This window comes from Protopterus annectens, chromosome 9.part0, assembly GCF_019279795.1.
Source record: "Protopterus annectens isolate FY-2018-M chromosome 9.part0, PAN1.0, whole genome shotgun sequence".
Classification (NCBI taxonomy): Eukaryota; Metazoa; Chordata; order Ceratodontiformes; family Protopteridae; genus Protopterus; species Protopterus annectens.
In genome coordinates this window covers 1,220,935,014-1,220,952,960 of record NC_056743.1, presented here as the reverse complement: position 1 = coordinate 1,220,952,960, position 17,947 = coordinate 1,220,935,014, and the positions used below count along the sequence as shown (strand labels likewise).

At 39.0% G+C, this 17,947-nt stretch overlaps 1 protein-coding gene across 2 annotated transcripts in view; it reads left to right on the top strand.

Moving 5' to 3' along the window:
* Positions 1-13,578: 13,578 nt before the first annotated feature.
* The window catches only part of LOC122811956 (solute carrier family 35 member E4-like), a 98,786-nt gene continuing 94,417 nt past the window's right edge, over positions 13,579-17,947 (top strand). For both annotated transcript variants that reach the window (XM_044084154.1, XM_044084152.1), the window contains exons 1-2: positions 13,579-13,669; positions 13,787-14,929. In XM_044084154.1, coding sequence (XP_043940089.1) covers positions 14,347-14,929 — 583 coding nt within the window. In that variant the 5' untranslated portion in view covers positions 13,579-13,669; positions 13,787-14,346. The remainder of the gene's footprint in view (positions 13,670-13,786; positions 14,930-17,947) is intronic.

Genomic DNA, 17,947 nt, shown 5'->3' with positions numbered 1-17,947 from the left:
AAGTTTGTTACCAAGTTTACCAATGATGTGGATTCCGTATGCGATATTATACATAAAACTGGCAGCTTTTAACTATTGACAAGAAGATGGCTGACTATTGGACCTAAACCAAGTTTTAGTTTTAAGAATTGTAATAATCTTAAAAATTTCCTATATAACTTGAGACAAGTGCAAACTCCCATAACCGAGAAGGTAGTAATATCGAAACAACAGACTTTTCAACAAACATGGTTTAATTTTATTTTTAAACCTAGTTGTTATGTAGATTGTCAAACAGCACATGCTGTCTACTTGGCTACCTGTGACACGTGTCTGTTTTTATGTGGCAAAGACTGTTAAAAGGTTTAAAGAAAGAATTTTAAGGCATATTTATGACATTAAAACCAGGAATATGAACAATGCACTGGCCAAACATATAAGTGAAAATAACGGACATAAATTTTCTTTTAAGGTCCTACAGTGTGTGCAAGAAAATGTTAGGGGAGGTGACCTAAATAACCATATAGAGGGGGCTGAATTGCAATGGATACTCAGGTTACAGGCTGATAAATATCCTGGGATTAATACTAGTGTGTGTTTAAAACTTGCCCTGAAAGGGCGTAAATCGAATTGTTAATATGATTGGTCATTTTTTATGTGATTGGTGGTTTGTTAATTATAAAAGAACAGCAATGATGTTTTATGTATGGATCTGATTAAGTGTAATTTACGTGAAAGCGCTTATCCATTTTATTGTTTTTAATAAAGTATATGCTCATAGCAATGGTAGCCTTGCTGGTTTTTTACTGTATTCTATTGTTTTATTTCCTGCTTTAGCTTTTGTGTGCTGGCTGGACATTTTTATCGTTGTACTTTCACACATCACAAAAAACTCAGAAGGATCCCCAGTGTTCCACCCAGTCAGAGAGAACCAGCAGTTCTAGAAATCAAAAACTGTTAGAAAAAAAGAGTCATCTGACATGTCCCCCCAGACCAGAAAGAATCCAAAATTTCCTCAAGATTCTTTTTAGTGCCAAAAATGACAGGGCACTGGAGACCAATTTTGGATCTCAGTGTTATGAACAAATCTATTCGACAAACAAAATTCTGGATGGTCATGGTTCAGTCCATCCTTCCCTTCTTAGGAAAGGATGACTGGATGTGCTCAATAGATCTCCAGGATGCATATTACCACATCAAGATGGATAAGCACTCCAGGAGATTTCTCTGCTTCCGGCTGGGAGCTAGTCACTATCAATTCAGAGCCCTGCCCTTTGGTCTCACCACAGCCCCCAGGGATTTCACCAAATGCACGGCAGTGGTAGCGTCTCACTTGAGACTACATGGACACCAAGTGTTTCCTTATTTAGATGACCAGCTCATCACTGCTGCCAACAGGCATCTCTTAGAAAACCGAAGAAACTTGTGCCAACCTCGGAATCATATTATATAACGAGAAATCTCATCTGATTCCAATGAAGAATCTAGAATTTATAGGTTCAAATCTGAATACAAACACTTGTATAGCTTCCCTTCCTTTTCCCCATTTAGAAAAGATAAAATCTCAAGTTAGGAGGATCAGCAGCAGCAAGATAGTAGCTGCACATATGGTACTGTAGGCCCTAGGTTCTATGGCAGTGAAGATTACCTTGGTACTTCTAGCAAGATTCCACATGAGGATTCTACAATGGTTTTTGCTCAGCAACTACTTTGCGGGGAGTCCCTGAGAGATGCTGTCCTTCACAATTGGCCCTCAGGATTCTATACACTTTTCTCCCAATACCGTTAATCCCCCAATTTTTGAAGAAAGCAACCAGGTTGAAGAGGAAGGTGATCCTCTTTGCCCAATTCTGGCCTCAACAGATTTGGTTCCCCTTCCTCTGGCCTCATTTGATTCAGCAACCGTGGACTCTGTACCTAGCTCCAGATCTCTTGTCCCATCCAGAGGAATTAGTTCACCTGTACCTTTAGAACCTAAAGCTCACAGCATGGCTTCTCCACTTCCACTGATTGCCAGGCATAACATTACATCTTCTCCAGTCCATAAGATTATTTTGGCTTCGAATAAAGCCTCCGCTAGAAAACTTTATTGTAGTAAATGGAAAAAATTCTCATGTTGGGCTGATGATAATGATATCGATTCTCTTTCAGCCCCCCATCACAAAACTTTTAGCGTTTTTGACATTGCTTTTTGAAGAAGGAGCTTCTATTTCTACCATCAGGGTTCAACTTGTGGCCATTTCAAATTTTTAGAGTGGGTTACAGGATGCCTCATTAATGTCTCATAAACTTTGCAAGGCCTTTTTGAAAGGAACCTTGATGCTGAGGCCTCCTTATAAAGACCCATATGTTCCATGGGATCTCAAAATGGTTCTTCAGAATTTGATATACCCCCCTTTTGAGCCTGCAGCCACTTGTGAGCTAAAGTACTTGTCTTGGAAACCAGCGTTATTAATAACTATTATTTCTGCTAGAAGAATTTCAATGATTCAGGCATTATCTTGTAAATCACCATATTTGACTTTTCACCCAGATAGAGTTTCTTTAAGGACTACTCCATCCTTTCTACCAAAAATTGTTTCTGAGACAAATATTAATCAGACTATAAATTTACCAGTTTTCTTTCCAAAATTTTAAAATAAAGGTGACTATTGTTTGCACTTATTAGACGTCCACAGACAATTGCGTTTCTATCTTCATAGAACAAAATCTACCAGAAAATCTGATCAACTGTTTATTGCTATTTCTAGTGCCAGACTAGGTAGACCAGTGTCCAAAGTTACACTTTCTAAATGATTGAAAGATTGTAAATCCTTCATATACTCCAAAATGAATGTTGAATTACCTGGACCTGTTAAAGTACACTCTACCAGAGCGATAGCCACTAATGCAGCTTTTCACTCCAGAGCTTCCTTGGATGACATTTACACAACAGCAACTTGGGCTACCCAACATACATTTATTACTCATTACAAATTAGATTTGGCCTCCAGTGGAAGAGCATCCTTTGGTTCTATGGTGCTCAGGAATATTCTTCCGTGAGTCCACCCAAGATAAAAAGTAGCTGTAGACACTGTCTCACAAGTCAAGTAATAAATGAAGATTAACAACATCAGATAAAGAAGTTAAGTATTCACCATAACGTTACATCTGTGTTGTCAATCTTCATTTATCCTTGACGGCCTCCCTCCAACCCCTAGCCTTTGATATATCTTGGTGGAATGAGATGAGTCTTTATTTACAGTCCTTTTGGCCATCCTTTACCTGATAGGTCTCCACCAAAGTACTTTCAGTATACAGCAACAAACTTCTTATGCTCTCAAATTGACTCAAGGAAAATAATCTCATTTCCAGTAACAAATTAAAAAAACATCCATGTTGTTTGTAATGCCACAAAGATTAGCCAAAACATCAAATAATTACACTATTACCCATGTGAACAAAAAACCTATTGAAACTGTCCAGCATTACAGGTACAAAGGAATAAGGCTAGACTCAAACCTTACATTTCAGTGCCACAAATTACTCAAATACTAAAACCACAGGAAAACATATCTCCTTGGCTAAAAAGATCACCCATTTTCTTTCTTTCTAGAAGGGAGAACAGTTATAGGTAAAGGGATCCTTTTTTCTATAATTAGAACATGGACGTCCACTTACTGCATCATCCTCAAAAAATATAGCCACCCATGAAAATACCTCTAATAATATATGCAGCTTTATAATCGTATTACCTTAAAATCAGCATGTGTTCTGTTCTTCCAAAGGCTAAATGGCTCCTGACTGAGCAAAGATATATTCTCCTAATAGAACCCTGGTGTATAAACTTATCAACTTAAATCTTTCCCCTTGTTTGCTGGAAAGTTCTTAGAAAACTTTACCCCTTACAAATTATGATTGCACCCTTTTTCTACCCATAACCTACAAACACCCTACATTAAAGTACATTCCACAGAATGCTTAAACTCTCTATTAGCTCTTAAACTATAGGAATCCTTTCCACCACATATAAAAACCATATCCACCTACCACAAATGTTGTTTAGAACTAAAAAGCTACCTATTTGAAGTAGTTCAATGTAACTACTTCCTGAGTAGTAGGATAATTTGACAGCTAATCATCTCCCACAGACAGCTTTTCCTCAACTCGCACTATCTGGCACATATAAACAAACAAATAACTATTCTTTCCCTCACTTGTCTTATTCACCTTTCTGTGACCCCCCCTCCCCCATCAGACATTTATACTCAACTGCCTTAACTTTCTTAACTAAGTCCTCTTCTCTCCTCTGTCCTTCTTCAAAACTGTAACTGATGTTACACTATAACCATAATCTCCAGCACCTCTGATTCTGCCCATAGATGACATATGTCAACTCTCATCCCTCTTCTATTTCCTTAACTTACCCTCTTCTTCCATCTTATCTACACCCCGAGTTAAACCTAGAATACAGATAGCATTACTAGATGTAGTTTGCAAATAGATGTAATGCATGTGAAAACTGTGTTGTACTAACTACATTGTTAGACAACTGTCTATGCCTGCACATTTATCTAAACTTTGTAAAGAATTTCTGTGTTTGTATACATTGCTATTGTTTTGATTCCCTTCTGTACTCCTGCAATGAACCTGAAAATGGTCCATGTTGATCAGTAGTTTACCCAGGTTTAACAAATATATAGGTAAATAAGTAAATAAATAGACAGCAAACCTTCATGAAACTTAATACCTCCTGCCTGAATATCACCCTGTCTGTGCTGGTGGCATACAGGAATAAAACCCTAACTACTGTCAAGGTGAGCTGAGTTCAACTTGCTGCTTGGGCATGTGACAGTGTAGGCAGGAAAGATAGGCATTCAGATTTTGGAGGGAGGACAATAGCACCACTGCTCTAATGACAGAGCCTCAGCTGAAGAGAAACTTGTCCTTATATGGATAGCTGGAGCCAGGAAGGTTTGGGCATGGTGACCCAAGCCGGTGATGGTAGCCCGTCTCAGAGTGTGGGGGAGCATGCACGCATACATGGATTAGGAGGCATAAGATAGCATTTGCAATAGTGGAAGTGCCCACTTCATCACCAGGGTCAGAGTTGGGCTATCAAAATTGAGAAAACAAATTTCTGTTGCCAGAATGCTGGTGAGAGCACAAAACACTCTCATGGCTGCCTGGATGACACCCCTTCTCAGACAGTGTATTTCTGATCAAGGGAAGACTTGATGGCTGGCAGGCACTGAGGGAAAATTATCACAAAAAAGTACCCCATTCCATTTCTGCAAAAATAAGTAAAGTTGAGTTCAACAAAAGTGCTCTGAGGGAAAAAAAGCATTTGAATGTTTCATACTCAGATGCCCCTTCTGTTGCTCACAACCACTTCCTAACTTGGCACAATTTTCACTCTGTTTTTGTGCAATAGCAACTAAGTTGTTTTATTGATTTCCTGCCTTGTGGAAAACAAGTCCTGCTATAAGGACAGATAATTTAATACATAAAGTAGCAACACCTTGAAGTGAATATTAAGTTGCATTAGACATCCAGGTAAATGCTCTTTACTTTTTAGTTAATAACTGGTGTAAACATACAATACTCCACTCAGTTGCTAAAGAGGAATTTGTCAGGCTTAGTAACATAATGTAAATAGGGTTACCACCTGTCCCACTTTGCGAGGGACAGTCCTTCTTTGGGCAGTTGTGTCCTAACCAAAACCAAAAATATTAAAAATGGCAAATGTCCTGAGATTGTAGGAGATAATTATGTCCCATATGTAATGTAATAGTTGCATAGAATAGTTATTTCTGTATCTAAAATACCTACATGTTACAAGAAACAGGACAAGCACCTAAACTGCTACAAGAATAAGCTTTTATTTAGGCAAAAACGGAAAGTTCTATCCTTTGTACTGACCATGGGTTTGTGTCGGCCTGTAAAATCTGATGTGTGTCCCGAAAATGTCCCACTATGGCCATTTAAAAAGGTGGCAACCCTAAATGTAAAACTTTTGCATCCATAAACAGCAGTAACTCTATTGAGATAATATAAAGATTTAGAGAAACATGATAAATATATAACCTGTGAATAATCATATCACCTTTGCCATAGCTTTAACTATTTCTTGTGGCATACGTAGCACTGTTTACAAAGCATAGCTCTCAGATTGTGTGTAGCACCTGTTTGTCCAGTAGAAGTAACCATTGTCACCAGTAACAACCAAAATATTACTGGTGTTACTCCAGAAGTGGCTAGTGTGAAGCATAACATGGAATTAAAGACAGGTGCTCTGACCGGCAGTGATTTCAGTGCAAGACTATAACAACATTTTCAGAATACTTCTAAAGAGGGGTGAACATCTACTATAAATTTACACAGAGTGGGAAACGTCAACCCTAGAGGTAAAATGAAGTTTCCTATGAAGTACAAAAGTAAACAGAGTGCATTAGATGTGGATGTTTCTGAAAATGGAAAGCCACCTTATTCATAAGGGAGAGTATTAGGAAGATCAAACTAAACTGGCACTCTATGAAGAAGCTAGAAATGGCATGCAAGAAAGAAGGGAATGCCATCACTGCAAAAAAGCCATCAAAGCTTCCAGCAACTTGTAAAACTGTTTACCAAAAAATGGGCAACATGAAAAACAATGAAGGCCAAAACTTGAGGTGGAAACTAATGCCACTGTCAAGCCTGATAAAGCCAAGTTGGCATTTAGGTGTTAAGGCCAAAGGCACAGGAGCAACTGCAAAGTCAGAGAATTAAATGATGCCGCCTAAAACTGAATGGAGCAAGCAGGCAACATCCAGTGTACCTGTACTGTACTGTAATGTAAGGCAGGGAATCCGAACCTGTGGGGACTTAAAGGCCACTGTGACACCAGTGTTGCACAATAAACAATACCTTCTTACCAGGGTGGAAGATATTCCCACATCCCTCACTGGGTAACGGGAAGCATTTTGCAGAGGTTATTGTGGTACAAGCATACCATCTCATGAAGATGGATGAAACTTCAAAGCAAGCCTTCATCTTCACTTCATACAAAAAGCCTATTTAAGGACAAAAGACTAGCACCTGAAATGATGCTTGCACCAGCTGTTTGGTGAAATGCAATGGATTGCATAATATAGGAAGTCCTGTATGTGCAGTGTTACTTGGACAACATACTGAGGTGACCAGTGACAGAGCACCATGATGAAGACTGTCTGAAAAACCTAAACTGAGATTTAGAAGAATTAAAGGAGCATTAATTCAAAATCAGCCCAAAGCCATTGGAGACAAATGTGACCTCTTTAACATGGAAATATTGCAATATTTGCATATTATAGACTGACACGGACAAAGAGGATCAATACATGGTGGTTATGCCAAATATGCATGAGAACTAAAATATTTTACAACTGCAAATCTACATTGGCCTCAAAAATAAGTCACATATTCTTACCTGTTTTTTTTTTCCTGCAGTGTTACAGTGAAGAAATGCATGACTACAGAATAAGTCAGTATTAGAAGGGACCAACTATTACAAATGGTCCTTCAAAACAATGAAGGCAGAGTGAAATGAGTGCTGATATATTTCTGAATGGCTTTGCCTAGGTACTTGGTATCTGATTTGCCTCAATGTAAATGGTGCCATTTTATCTTACACTTTGCTACTTGGTACAGAAATCACACCATGTTTGCATCTCACTGTTTAATAAAACCTAGAAGATGTTATGCCTGGATGAAGTGAGTAGCCTTCTTATCATATGTAGAGTACAAAAATTCCACCAGTACCTGTATGGAAGAAGGACTGTACTGATGATTGATCACCGGTCATTTGTTTCAACTTTCAGTCCCAGGAAAGGAATTTCAGAAATGGCAGCAGCTAGAGTCTAATGCTGGTCTCTGGTTCTGAGAGCACATCCATAAAACACTAAGAATAAATTAACCAAACAGCGTTGTAATGTCATTAGACTGTATAGATTGCCAATTATAGTTAAAAAAATAACACTCCTTTACTGCACATCCATTAGACATGTATTATATACTTTAGTAACACAACTCAAAGACAATTAGGAATATGCACAGTGGCACTCAAAATGATCTTGCATTGCCCTAAGTGTAAAATTAGGTTGTAAAAGCATTGTCTAGGTTAAGTAGTATGTTAGATCCAACTTTTGCTGCATGAAAGGAATGGTAGAAGAGAACCTGGGCATGGTACAACTTAAATCTTCAGTAAGAAGGCATGTGTGGTGGCCTGGTATTGAGAAGCACATTGAAAAACTTAGGTGGAAATGTGCCAGATGTCAAAGTGTATGAAATGCACCTCTGACAATGTCATGGCTCCCTGAGGAATGGCCAGCAATGCCATGACAGGGTATACACATGCACTTTTCAGGTACTTCTTTGAGCAAGTGTATTCCTTGCTCATTCAGAATGGCCAGAAGAGGAATAAATGGAATCATTTTTTTGTCTTATTTTTACCTGAATGTGGTTCCCTAGCAAACAACTCCATGTTTAGTGACCCAGTAGATTAGGACAAGACATGTACAAAGAAATGTGGAAATACAAAGTAAGTGGGAAAAAAAACTTGAGATTATAGTAGCAAAACCACAGAAATGATCAGCAGGTTAGGCACCTTGGAGACACGATGTTAAGATTTAAGTGATATTTATGTGCACTATAACCATTAAGACTCAGGGGAGGGGGGCATAACAGGATTTAGTGTAAAACAAGAATAATGGTGCACAGTACAAGTTAGGAATTATTTGACACAGGCTTCTTTAATCTTTGTCAATTAATTCAATTTTTGAGGCAAGCATGGGAGCTTGATCTCAGTTAAGTAATTTGATTAAAGTCAGACAGTATTAATTTACCTCTGTGTACCATTTTGCATAGTCAGGCTTTACATTCAGGGAATTAAATCTTGGTCTATAAGATATACTACATGTAAAATTTGCATGCCTTATTCCACTATGCAGGACTGTCAGCTGAGGCCTATAAGAAAGCCTAATGTTGTCCCTTCTCCAAATCTGTCCTGTCATATGGCTGTGGTTCTTATATTTCTCCCATTATTCTATGAGTCTATCTCCACCCTTTCTAAAATCTGTCCTTGAGAATCGTAGCTCTTTCTGCTACTGAAAAATGACTACATAATGATTTTAATGAGCTGTAGATAAGCAACGACATTGTAAATCAAAGAAGTTGTCAACAACACACGAGGTCATATTTAGCATATTAATAGAAAAATAGCATTTTTTGCAGGGGGCTCCCTGCATCTGGCAAGCATATCTAAACACACTAAATATACTAAATTTGAGACTGTGCAACTTTGGAGGTAAGAACCTCCATCCCAGTTACGCAGTCTTACATATGTTTTGTTTAACCAAGCATGAATGATGCTGTCATTTATTTTATATGCAGTGCAATATTCTTATGTAATTCAGCTTTACTGATTGAGACTGGCCTCCTGTATGTAAACTATATACTGTGTTGACCTCTTGTGCTGAATCTGTATTTTCGTTTCACGGTCTCTCTCTTGCAGTCTCCTGTACGTTAAATGCCTTATGCTCTCTCTCTGTTTATTGTATGGCACAGATGTTCACTTCTTGCTCATCTATGCTTCTTATATAGTCTTGTTCTACTATCTTTACTCTCCAAGGCCCAATTTAAAACTAGACATTAACTCAAAATATAATGAATGAGCCAAGGGCAGCATTATACAAGGTAGAGCAGTGCACATTCTCTGTATTGTCATGTGATTGCCCCTCCTCCTAACATCCCTCACTCCTCAGAAAATATTGCTACCTCATTCAACACACACTTCACCCAAACCATACTATCAATAGCTAAACAACACAACCCCCCCTCCTCCAACCCACACCTTCAACTAGTAATCTCCCCACTGCCTTCTCTTTTTCTCCTGTACCTACCTCCAACATAAAAAAACTCTTAACTAAACTTAAACCCACCAAATTAGCAGCAGACAACCTCCCAAGTGAATACCTACAAATCGCAGCTGATGCTCTGGCCTACCCAGTATCCATCTTGATTAACCGATCTCTGTCAGAAAGTTGCGTTCCCTCACTGTGGAAAGTATCACATATAATTCCCCTCCACAAAGGCAGACCCTCCACAGAACTAACCAATTACCGCCCCCATAGCTATTCTTTCTCCACTCTCCAAAATACTAGAGAGATGCATACACTCTCAGGTCTCAGACTACCTCCTTACTAGCAACCTTCTTTCCAGTACTCAGCATGATTTCCGAACAAACCATAGCACCACCACTGCCTTACTCTCCTTTACTAACACTATCCTTCAGCATAAAAACAATGGCGATCTCTCCTCTGCTACTTTCCTAGACCTATCTAAAGCATTTGACATGGTCCCTCACAAACAACTTATCTCTGTCCTCAATGACCTATCCTTCTCTCAATCAGTCACCAACTGGTTTCAGAGTTACCTGTCCGAACGCCAACAATCCGTTGTATGGCAGAATGACATATCTCCCCAACTACCTTTCTCCATAGGGGTTCCTGAAGGATCCATCCTTGGACCCCTACTCTTCTCTGTTTACACCAATAATTTAGCCTCTGCCACCAAACATGGCACACTCATACAATATGCAGATGACTCAACCATCATCTGCTCAGCCCAGTCCCTACCCAAACTGCAAAAAGTCACACAGGAAGCCTTTTCCTCTGTTGAAACTTGGTTATCCGATGCCCAATTAATACTCAACCTAAACTACTCATCTTCCAACCCACCAAACATACTCAAAACAACTCTCACTTTAATATCACAGCAAAAGACAACACCACTATATACCCAACTGAACACACCAAATTGCTAGGAGTGGAAATAGACAATAAACTAAAATTTGACATTCATATATCCATGACCATAAAAAAAGTCCATAAAAAACTAGGAGCGTTATACAGAAATAAGCAACTTCTCACCAAAGCAGCAAAGATTTCAATAGCAAATTCCCACCTTATCTCCACCCTACTTTATGCCTCTCCAATATATACCAACCTAAGGCAATGCGATCTAAACAAGCTGGAGACCTGCTACAACAAAATCGCCAAATTCGCCACAGGGGCATCCTACCGTAGTCACCACTGTCTCTCACTTGCTGAACTGGGCTGGCTTGAACTCCCTCACCTCCTTCAGTGGTATCAACTCTCACTCGTCCACAAACTAGTAAACCATCCTCTAAATGTCCCATCCCTCCAGAATCTACTCCAACCCTATCGCACCACCAGACCACTAAGATCCAGCAACAAAAATCACTTGCAGATCACTAAAGCCAATAACTCTGCTGGTGAAGCACTATTCTCTTGCACCATAGCCAAATTATGGAACTCCCTTCCACCCACAATTACCTCCGTACCATCATGCACCCACTTCAAAACTTTACTAAAAGCGCACCTAAAAATATGCTGGCTATGCCCTTGCAACTCCCACTCTAATATCACCCACCCCATCTAACCACTACCTTTCTTTCCACTCCACTAACTACCTTGATTATAGCAAGCTCAGATGCTCATAAGCCTAGAACTTATTATACAGCAGGAACTTCTTATTGTAACATTTGTTAATGTCTGTTATGTACTTCACAGATAAAGATGCTAGTTGTCTACTGATGTACTATGTTCTTCATCTGTCAATATGTTGTAAGTAATTGCTATGTTAAATTGTTAATCGCTATGTAATCCAATGTTACTGTCTGTTTATTTTAAGTGTGGAGCTTTTCTCCCTGGGCCTCTGCTGAAAATGGGCCTACGTCCAGTCGGACACTCCCGGTCAACAAATGTAAATAAATAAATAAATAAATTACAAAACCTGAGCAACGGTTTGGTTTAATGGAACAAGGTCAATCCTATAAAAGTGGATTAATTGATGATGCTCATGTGGGATTACTTTGGGTGCTCTGATTTCCTCATTTCCAAAGACTTGGAGAAATGGTGATCCCCTGAACTGCCCATAGCTGTATATGCTTTATAATAACTGAGCGTGTGTATGCATCCTAGGATACACTGCCATCTTATCCATGATTGGTTTCTCTGCCTTCTGCTCACAGAGTGCTAGAACAGACTCCAACTCCCCTGCAACCCTCAGCTTTATCATAACCCTAACCAGGTTATGTGGTTTAGAAGAGTGACAAGTGATCTGTTTTAATACTAAATTAGAGACCCTCAGCAATACATAACAGTAATAAAACTGGCCATGAAAAAATATTCCTTTAGCCTTTAATAAGACTTAAGCTGCAATTGGTGATGAGCACTCCCATCAAAGATACATCATTATGCAAAGTAGATTTAATGTTTTGCATAAAACTTAAATTTCTTTGTTATTAGGGTATAGTAGAACATGCACTGCATAGTGTGAAGCAAGTTGTGATGTGGAAGAGTTTTCCTTCATGTAGAGAGAAACCAAAGAACATACACCACTGTGTTCGTGTTTGCAAAGTTATTTATCTTTATTCTTTAAAAGTTGTATAAGATCTTATAGTGATTAACTTGCCCCTTCATTTAATCTTCCTTCTGCATCATAAAGCATCTTTCCTCTCTAGATCAGAATGACACACAGTTTTTACACTATGTTGTTTTCTCATCTAGCATCTCAAGCTTACCCAGCGTCTTAGACTGTTAGTACTAACTGTCCCCAACAGATGACAGCCAGCATGAAGACAGGCAAGGTAGTATATGGCGAGCAACATCATTTGTATAGCTTTTTTATTCATAAGGCATTATGGGATATGTTGTGATGGTCAGAGTCTGTAATCCTCTGCAAACATTTTGTATGTCAGTAGAAAGGAAGCATGTGCCTTAATTTATGTCCCCAGCTGCACTGACCATTTCCTTGAACTCCCTAGGGAAAAAAAGCCAGCTTTGGATACTCATTCCTTTTCCTTCTGCATTCCCAAATGGCCATCTGGAGATAGGACCCTGCTTCTGAAATTGGGTGACTGCCGGTAATGAGGATATAAATACTAACCAGTTTACTGACAAATAAGGCATTATTATTTGCATATTTGTTTACCGGAAAAATGGAGTGGTCTATCTTGACAGTGTTATGTTTATATTAGTACCCAAGAATAATATTATATATTCACTGCCTCTTTTTGAACCACTGCATGTTGCCAATGCTGTGTTTCCCCCAGTATAAAAATAATGTCAGAAAATATAGGAGAGATGGGTAAGGCTGTGCGAGCTATTATTACACTTAATTGTGCAGTCATGTGTTTAATAATGTCTGTCTTCACCTGCATACAGCATAACAGAAGTTAATTTAATTAAACTATTGTCCCTAATAAAAATGAGAGCTAAAGTTTATCCACATAAGCAATTAAAAAATCATGATTCCATTAGATTTCATTTTTTGAAAGACAGAAAAAATAAAATAACTAAATGCAATACTTTTAGAATGTGTAATTTTCTGAAAAGAATTTGTAGTTGAAGATATTCTTGTAAACCATCCTCCACCCCCACCCCCCAAAAAAATCAAAACAAACAAAAAAACATTAATTCAATTGAATAATTACTTGGACTTGGAGCTCTATTTACAATAACCACAAGATGGCAGTATAATACATGTATTATCTATGATTAGAAAGCTGACTTGTGATGTCATGTTTGGTCATCCATCTGTCAGGTCCAGCATCAGCAAACAGGAATTAGAGGAGAAAAAAGCACTGGTCTAACAACACAAGTGACCAAGGGTAAAGGCAGACTAAGTTACTTACCAGTTAGCAGAATGTTATCATTAAAAGGAAGAAGGCTGTATTAAAACAAGCATTTCTAAACATGATTTTTTTTGTTTGTTTTATTATCATCAGGGAGATCTTCAGCAGGAACACCTGCACAGTTCCAGAGTCAGAGGCACTAGGACCTTGAAAGAAGGGGACTGCTGGACCAGAGAGCTGGAGAGGTAAACGTCTGAATAGAGCTGTATTAACATTTCATCTGGCTTCAGGAAACACCGATAACAGCAATAGGAGTTCCACATTTTGAAGCTTGGAAGAGAGGGATACAGAGACAAAGAGAAAAAGAGATTCTTTCAGAATTGAACACTCAGTGAGGGGAGGGGAGGGATGAGGGAGAATGGAAGGGGGACTGAAAGGGGGCTTCTCACAATATTCCTGTTGAAAGGATTAAAGAAGCCAAAACCTTTGTGACAGAAGTAAAACAACTGGCTTATTTTGGAGATCATGTAATTAAACAGTAGAGCTGATTAAACAATAGAATGGGAACTTGCTGCCAGAAGACACAAAAATAAGCCGTACAAAAATGAAATGTTTAATCCAGTTAAAGGACTTGCTAGCTGAGGGACAGATGCTAATACACAAGTTGATCATCTAATGACAATACATCTGAAAGGACAGGATGCCGGGTTACCATGGAAACACAAGTTACTCTAAATGATGTGGTGCTGATGAACAGGCCAGGCCGAAGGCGAGATGCTGTATCTCTATTCTGTTCTGCTTGTACCATGATGGCAGGTGGTATTGGCATTTCCAGCCTTAATAAATGGATCTTTTCCAGTTGTAGGTACCCTTATCCACTCTTTCTTTCTTCTTTGCATATGCTGTCAGCTGCCCTAGTCAACTTCTCCTTACTTCGAGCCGGATTTGTATGTGTGGGACCACAGAAGAAGGATGAAGACCTGCCACCTCGTGTCCGGCGACAGATTTTTGGACTCAGCGTCACCTTCTGTGCCAGTATTGCCTTTGGCAACATGGGACTAAATTATGTCCAGCTGTCCTTTGCACAGACTGTTTATGCTACAACACCACTTGTGACTATGGTAATGTCACAATTGCTGCTTGGTCAGGAACAGGGATGGGTGAGATATGCCTCTATGATACCTGTCTGTCTTGGAGCTTGTTTCAGTGTTATGGGAGAGTATGAAATCCACAAGTTGGGTTGCATCTTTGTGTGTGCTGCTACATTACTTCGAGGGATTAAATCAGTCCAGCAAAGTAAGTACATAGTACAGGGCAATGTTAGAAATTGCATTTTTCCTTCATTTTAGTTTCAAAACTTTTATTTGCTAAGCAAAGAAACTGCCATTTAGGTTTGGCATATGATACTGCCTTTTGTTCATTATAATTAGACAACAGTGCTGGGAGCTTGAACCTCTTGTACAATGACCACTGTTACAGCTGCAGTTTGTGTCTACAAATAAAAATGAATGAAAGATTGCCATCACTGGAGAATGAAGTGTTTTATTTATATTTCGAGAAAGGGAGCATGCAGGATTTTCTATACTGTGACGGGTTTAGTGCTGGTGAAAGGTTAGGGAATGACAATGAACATCAAAGGTGTCCTTGGTGATTGTGCGGACTATTTAACATGAAGTCTCTTAACATAACCTGTGAACCAGAACAATATTATACAGTAGTGACCAGTATTCATCTGTCAGTGTGTTTTAAATAGGAGAACCTTTACCTTTCCTACAGTCCTGTTATTTTGAATTAGTTGTTGCAATGGAAGGATGCAGTTATTAATTAATTCAAGTTCTGCACAATTCCTAGGTATGTTTGTGAACCACATTGCTGAACAGTTTCTACATGGATAGCATTTACAGTGAATATACTATAACTATTATTAAGATGTATACCCAAATCCCCACATTTTGTATCCGCAGAGATAGTAGGAAGAAGTTAAGTGCAGTCGTTGTTATTCTGATGTATTTAGAGCAAATGAAAAACATGGAAAGGGCTAAAAGAACTGAAGAATGGAGGTGGCATTCAGTAAATGAAAATTATATTCAGTGAAGGTTTGTGCAGAATTAGAACACTTTAAAAACTATAAACTATAACTCAGAAACAGAGCTCTATGTAGAACCCTCATGAATAATTAAGGACTTTGGCATGTAGATTATGGCTAAGCCTTTTCTCAATGAGCCCCTGCCTGCAGTAACTTGATGTTTCAGTGATGCAGCCTCTCAGGTGATCAGAATTTTGCAGATCATCCCTGATTTTGGCTCATATTTTAGCCCTGTTCCTCATAAAATGTTTATTTTCATGATAAATACAGAAGATATTATCAGTCAAAAATACCTGACAGTAAAGTTTCATACTTTCTCCCTGCATTACAAAAAGGACTACTGCCAGCAGTAAGCCCTAACATGGACATTTTCCCACTGGCAGTATCACTTTCTGGTTCAAAGACAGACCCTTCTCAGTGGTTCTATAAGGTCTGTAGAATCACCATGGTGTGCTGTCTCTTCAGCCTAACCTATGTTTAGTAGACATATGCGCTCTCCCTGAAGTTCCTGTGGTAAGGCTTTTATGCAGCTGAGCTCAGTAAGTTATCTCAGTCAAAAGTTCTCGTTCACCCATTACTTTTACGCTATAGGTAAATGCTGGGGAGTTTGTGTGTGTGTGTGTGTGTGTGTGTGTGTGTGTGTGTGTGTGTGTGTGTGTGTGTGTGTGTGTGTGTGTGTGTGTGTGTGTGTGTGTGTGTGTGTGTGTGTGTGTGTGTGTGTGTGTGTGTGTGTGTGTGTGTGTGTGTGTGTGTGTGTGTGTGTGTGTGTGTGTGTGTGTGTGTGTGTGTGTGTGTGTGTGTGTGTGTGTGTGTGTGTGTGTGTGTGTGTGTGTGTGTGTGTGTGTGTGTGTGTGTGTGTGTGTGTGTGTGTGTGTGTGTGTGTGTGTGTGTGTGTGTGTGTGTGTGTGTGTGTGTGTGTGTGTGTGTGTGTGTGTGTGTGTGTGTGTGTGTGTGCATGTATGAGTGAATGTGTGAGTATGTCCATGTGTACGATCAGGTGAGGGGGGTGTGAGTGTTTTTGTGTGCATGGAGTACTACCATATCTCTAAACTCCTTAGACTAAGAAGCAAATTCTGCAATATGGGGGTGTGGGGAAAAACTGGACACTTGGCATTTAAATTATTAGCCTAACTCACTTGCTAAGGATTTGAATTAATACTCTTAAGTCACTAGATAATAGAAAAACAAAGAAACAATTTCAAACCCTGTACTGTTGGCATACAAAGCAGCTTGTTAACAATACAGAGCTTTAGTCCTCTGCACTACTACTAGGCACCAAGGATACTCCTTAAATATTACTTAAGTAAATTAAAATAGCGAAATAATAACATGAAAAAAGGTTTAAACTCTGTACTCTTAGTACAGAGAACAGCTTATTAGCAATCCAGAGCTACAGCCCTCTACACTGAGTACTTAGTAAAGTAAGAGGGCATGTGTCCTGATGTATTTTCTGAACAGTAAGCATGATACTCTTAATGTCTGCTATTACTGACCAACTGGAACAGTCCATGAGTTACAAAGTGCAGAGCAGCTAAAAACCAGGAACAGTTGTGAACGATGGCCATGCTGCAGACTTCAGACAGAGCTAGGAGGATCACTAGATGACACCAGGGAGAATTTTTAAATATTACTAAAAAGCAATTAAAAAAGTTAATAGATAGCACCACTACAATGCAGATTTGTAACAATAAAATGAACAAAACTGTAATGTCTAGCATTATAATTCTAATCATCCTTGATTTCTGAGGGGCAGGGGAAATATAAGAGGTTACAACAGGGATGTTTTGTAATCAGAGGACAGATAAGAGTCATGGCACTGTGTGTGTGTGTGTGTGTGGGGGGGGGGGGGGGTGAATGTGCCTTTGTGTAGCATGGGCCACCAGTGGTGACTACTGAAGAAAACTTCTGATTAGCACTAGCAATAACACCATGTGATTTATAGACATGCAAATTAGCCAGAAGTCTTTCCTCACTGAAGTTAAAATTTCCCTGAATCACATTTCCTGTGATTGTGGAAATAGCTCTCTCTGTCTCTGCCAATTGTTCAGAAATGCATGTTGATGCAAAACCTGTTGTTCAGTTTACTTTCTAAGTAAAATTAATGTGATATTTAAAAATTGTCAGTGATTTAGGGCCTTTGTCTCCTCGTTATTTATGGCTTTGTCCAAAATTATTGAGCAAAGAATTTAAGAGGTATGCAGTGATATATAAGGGTCAAATGCAGAACT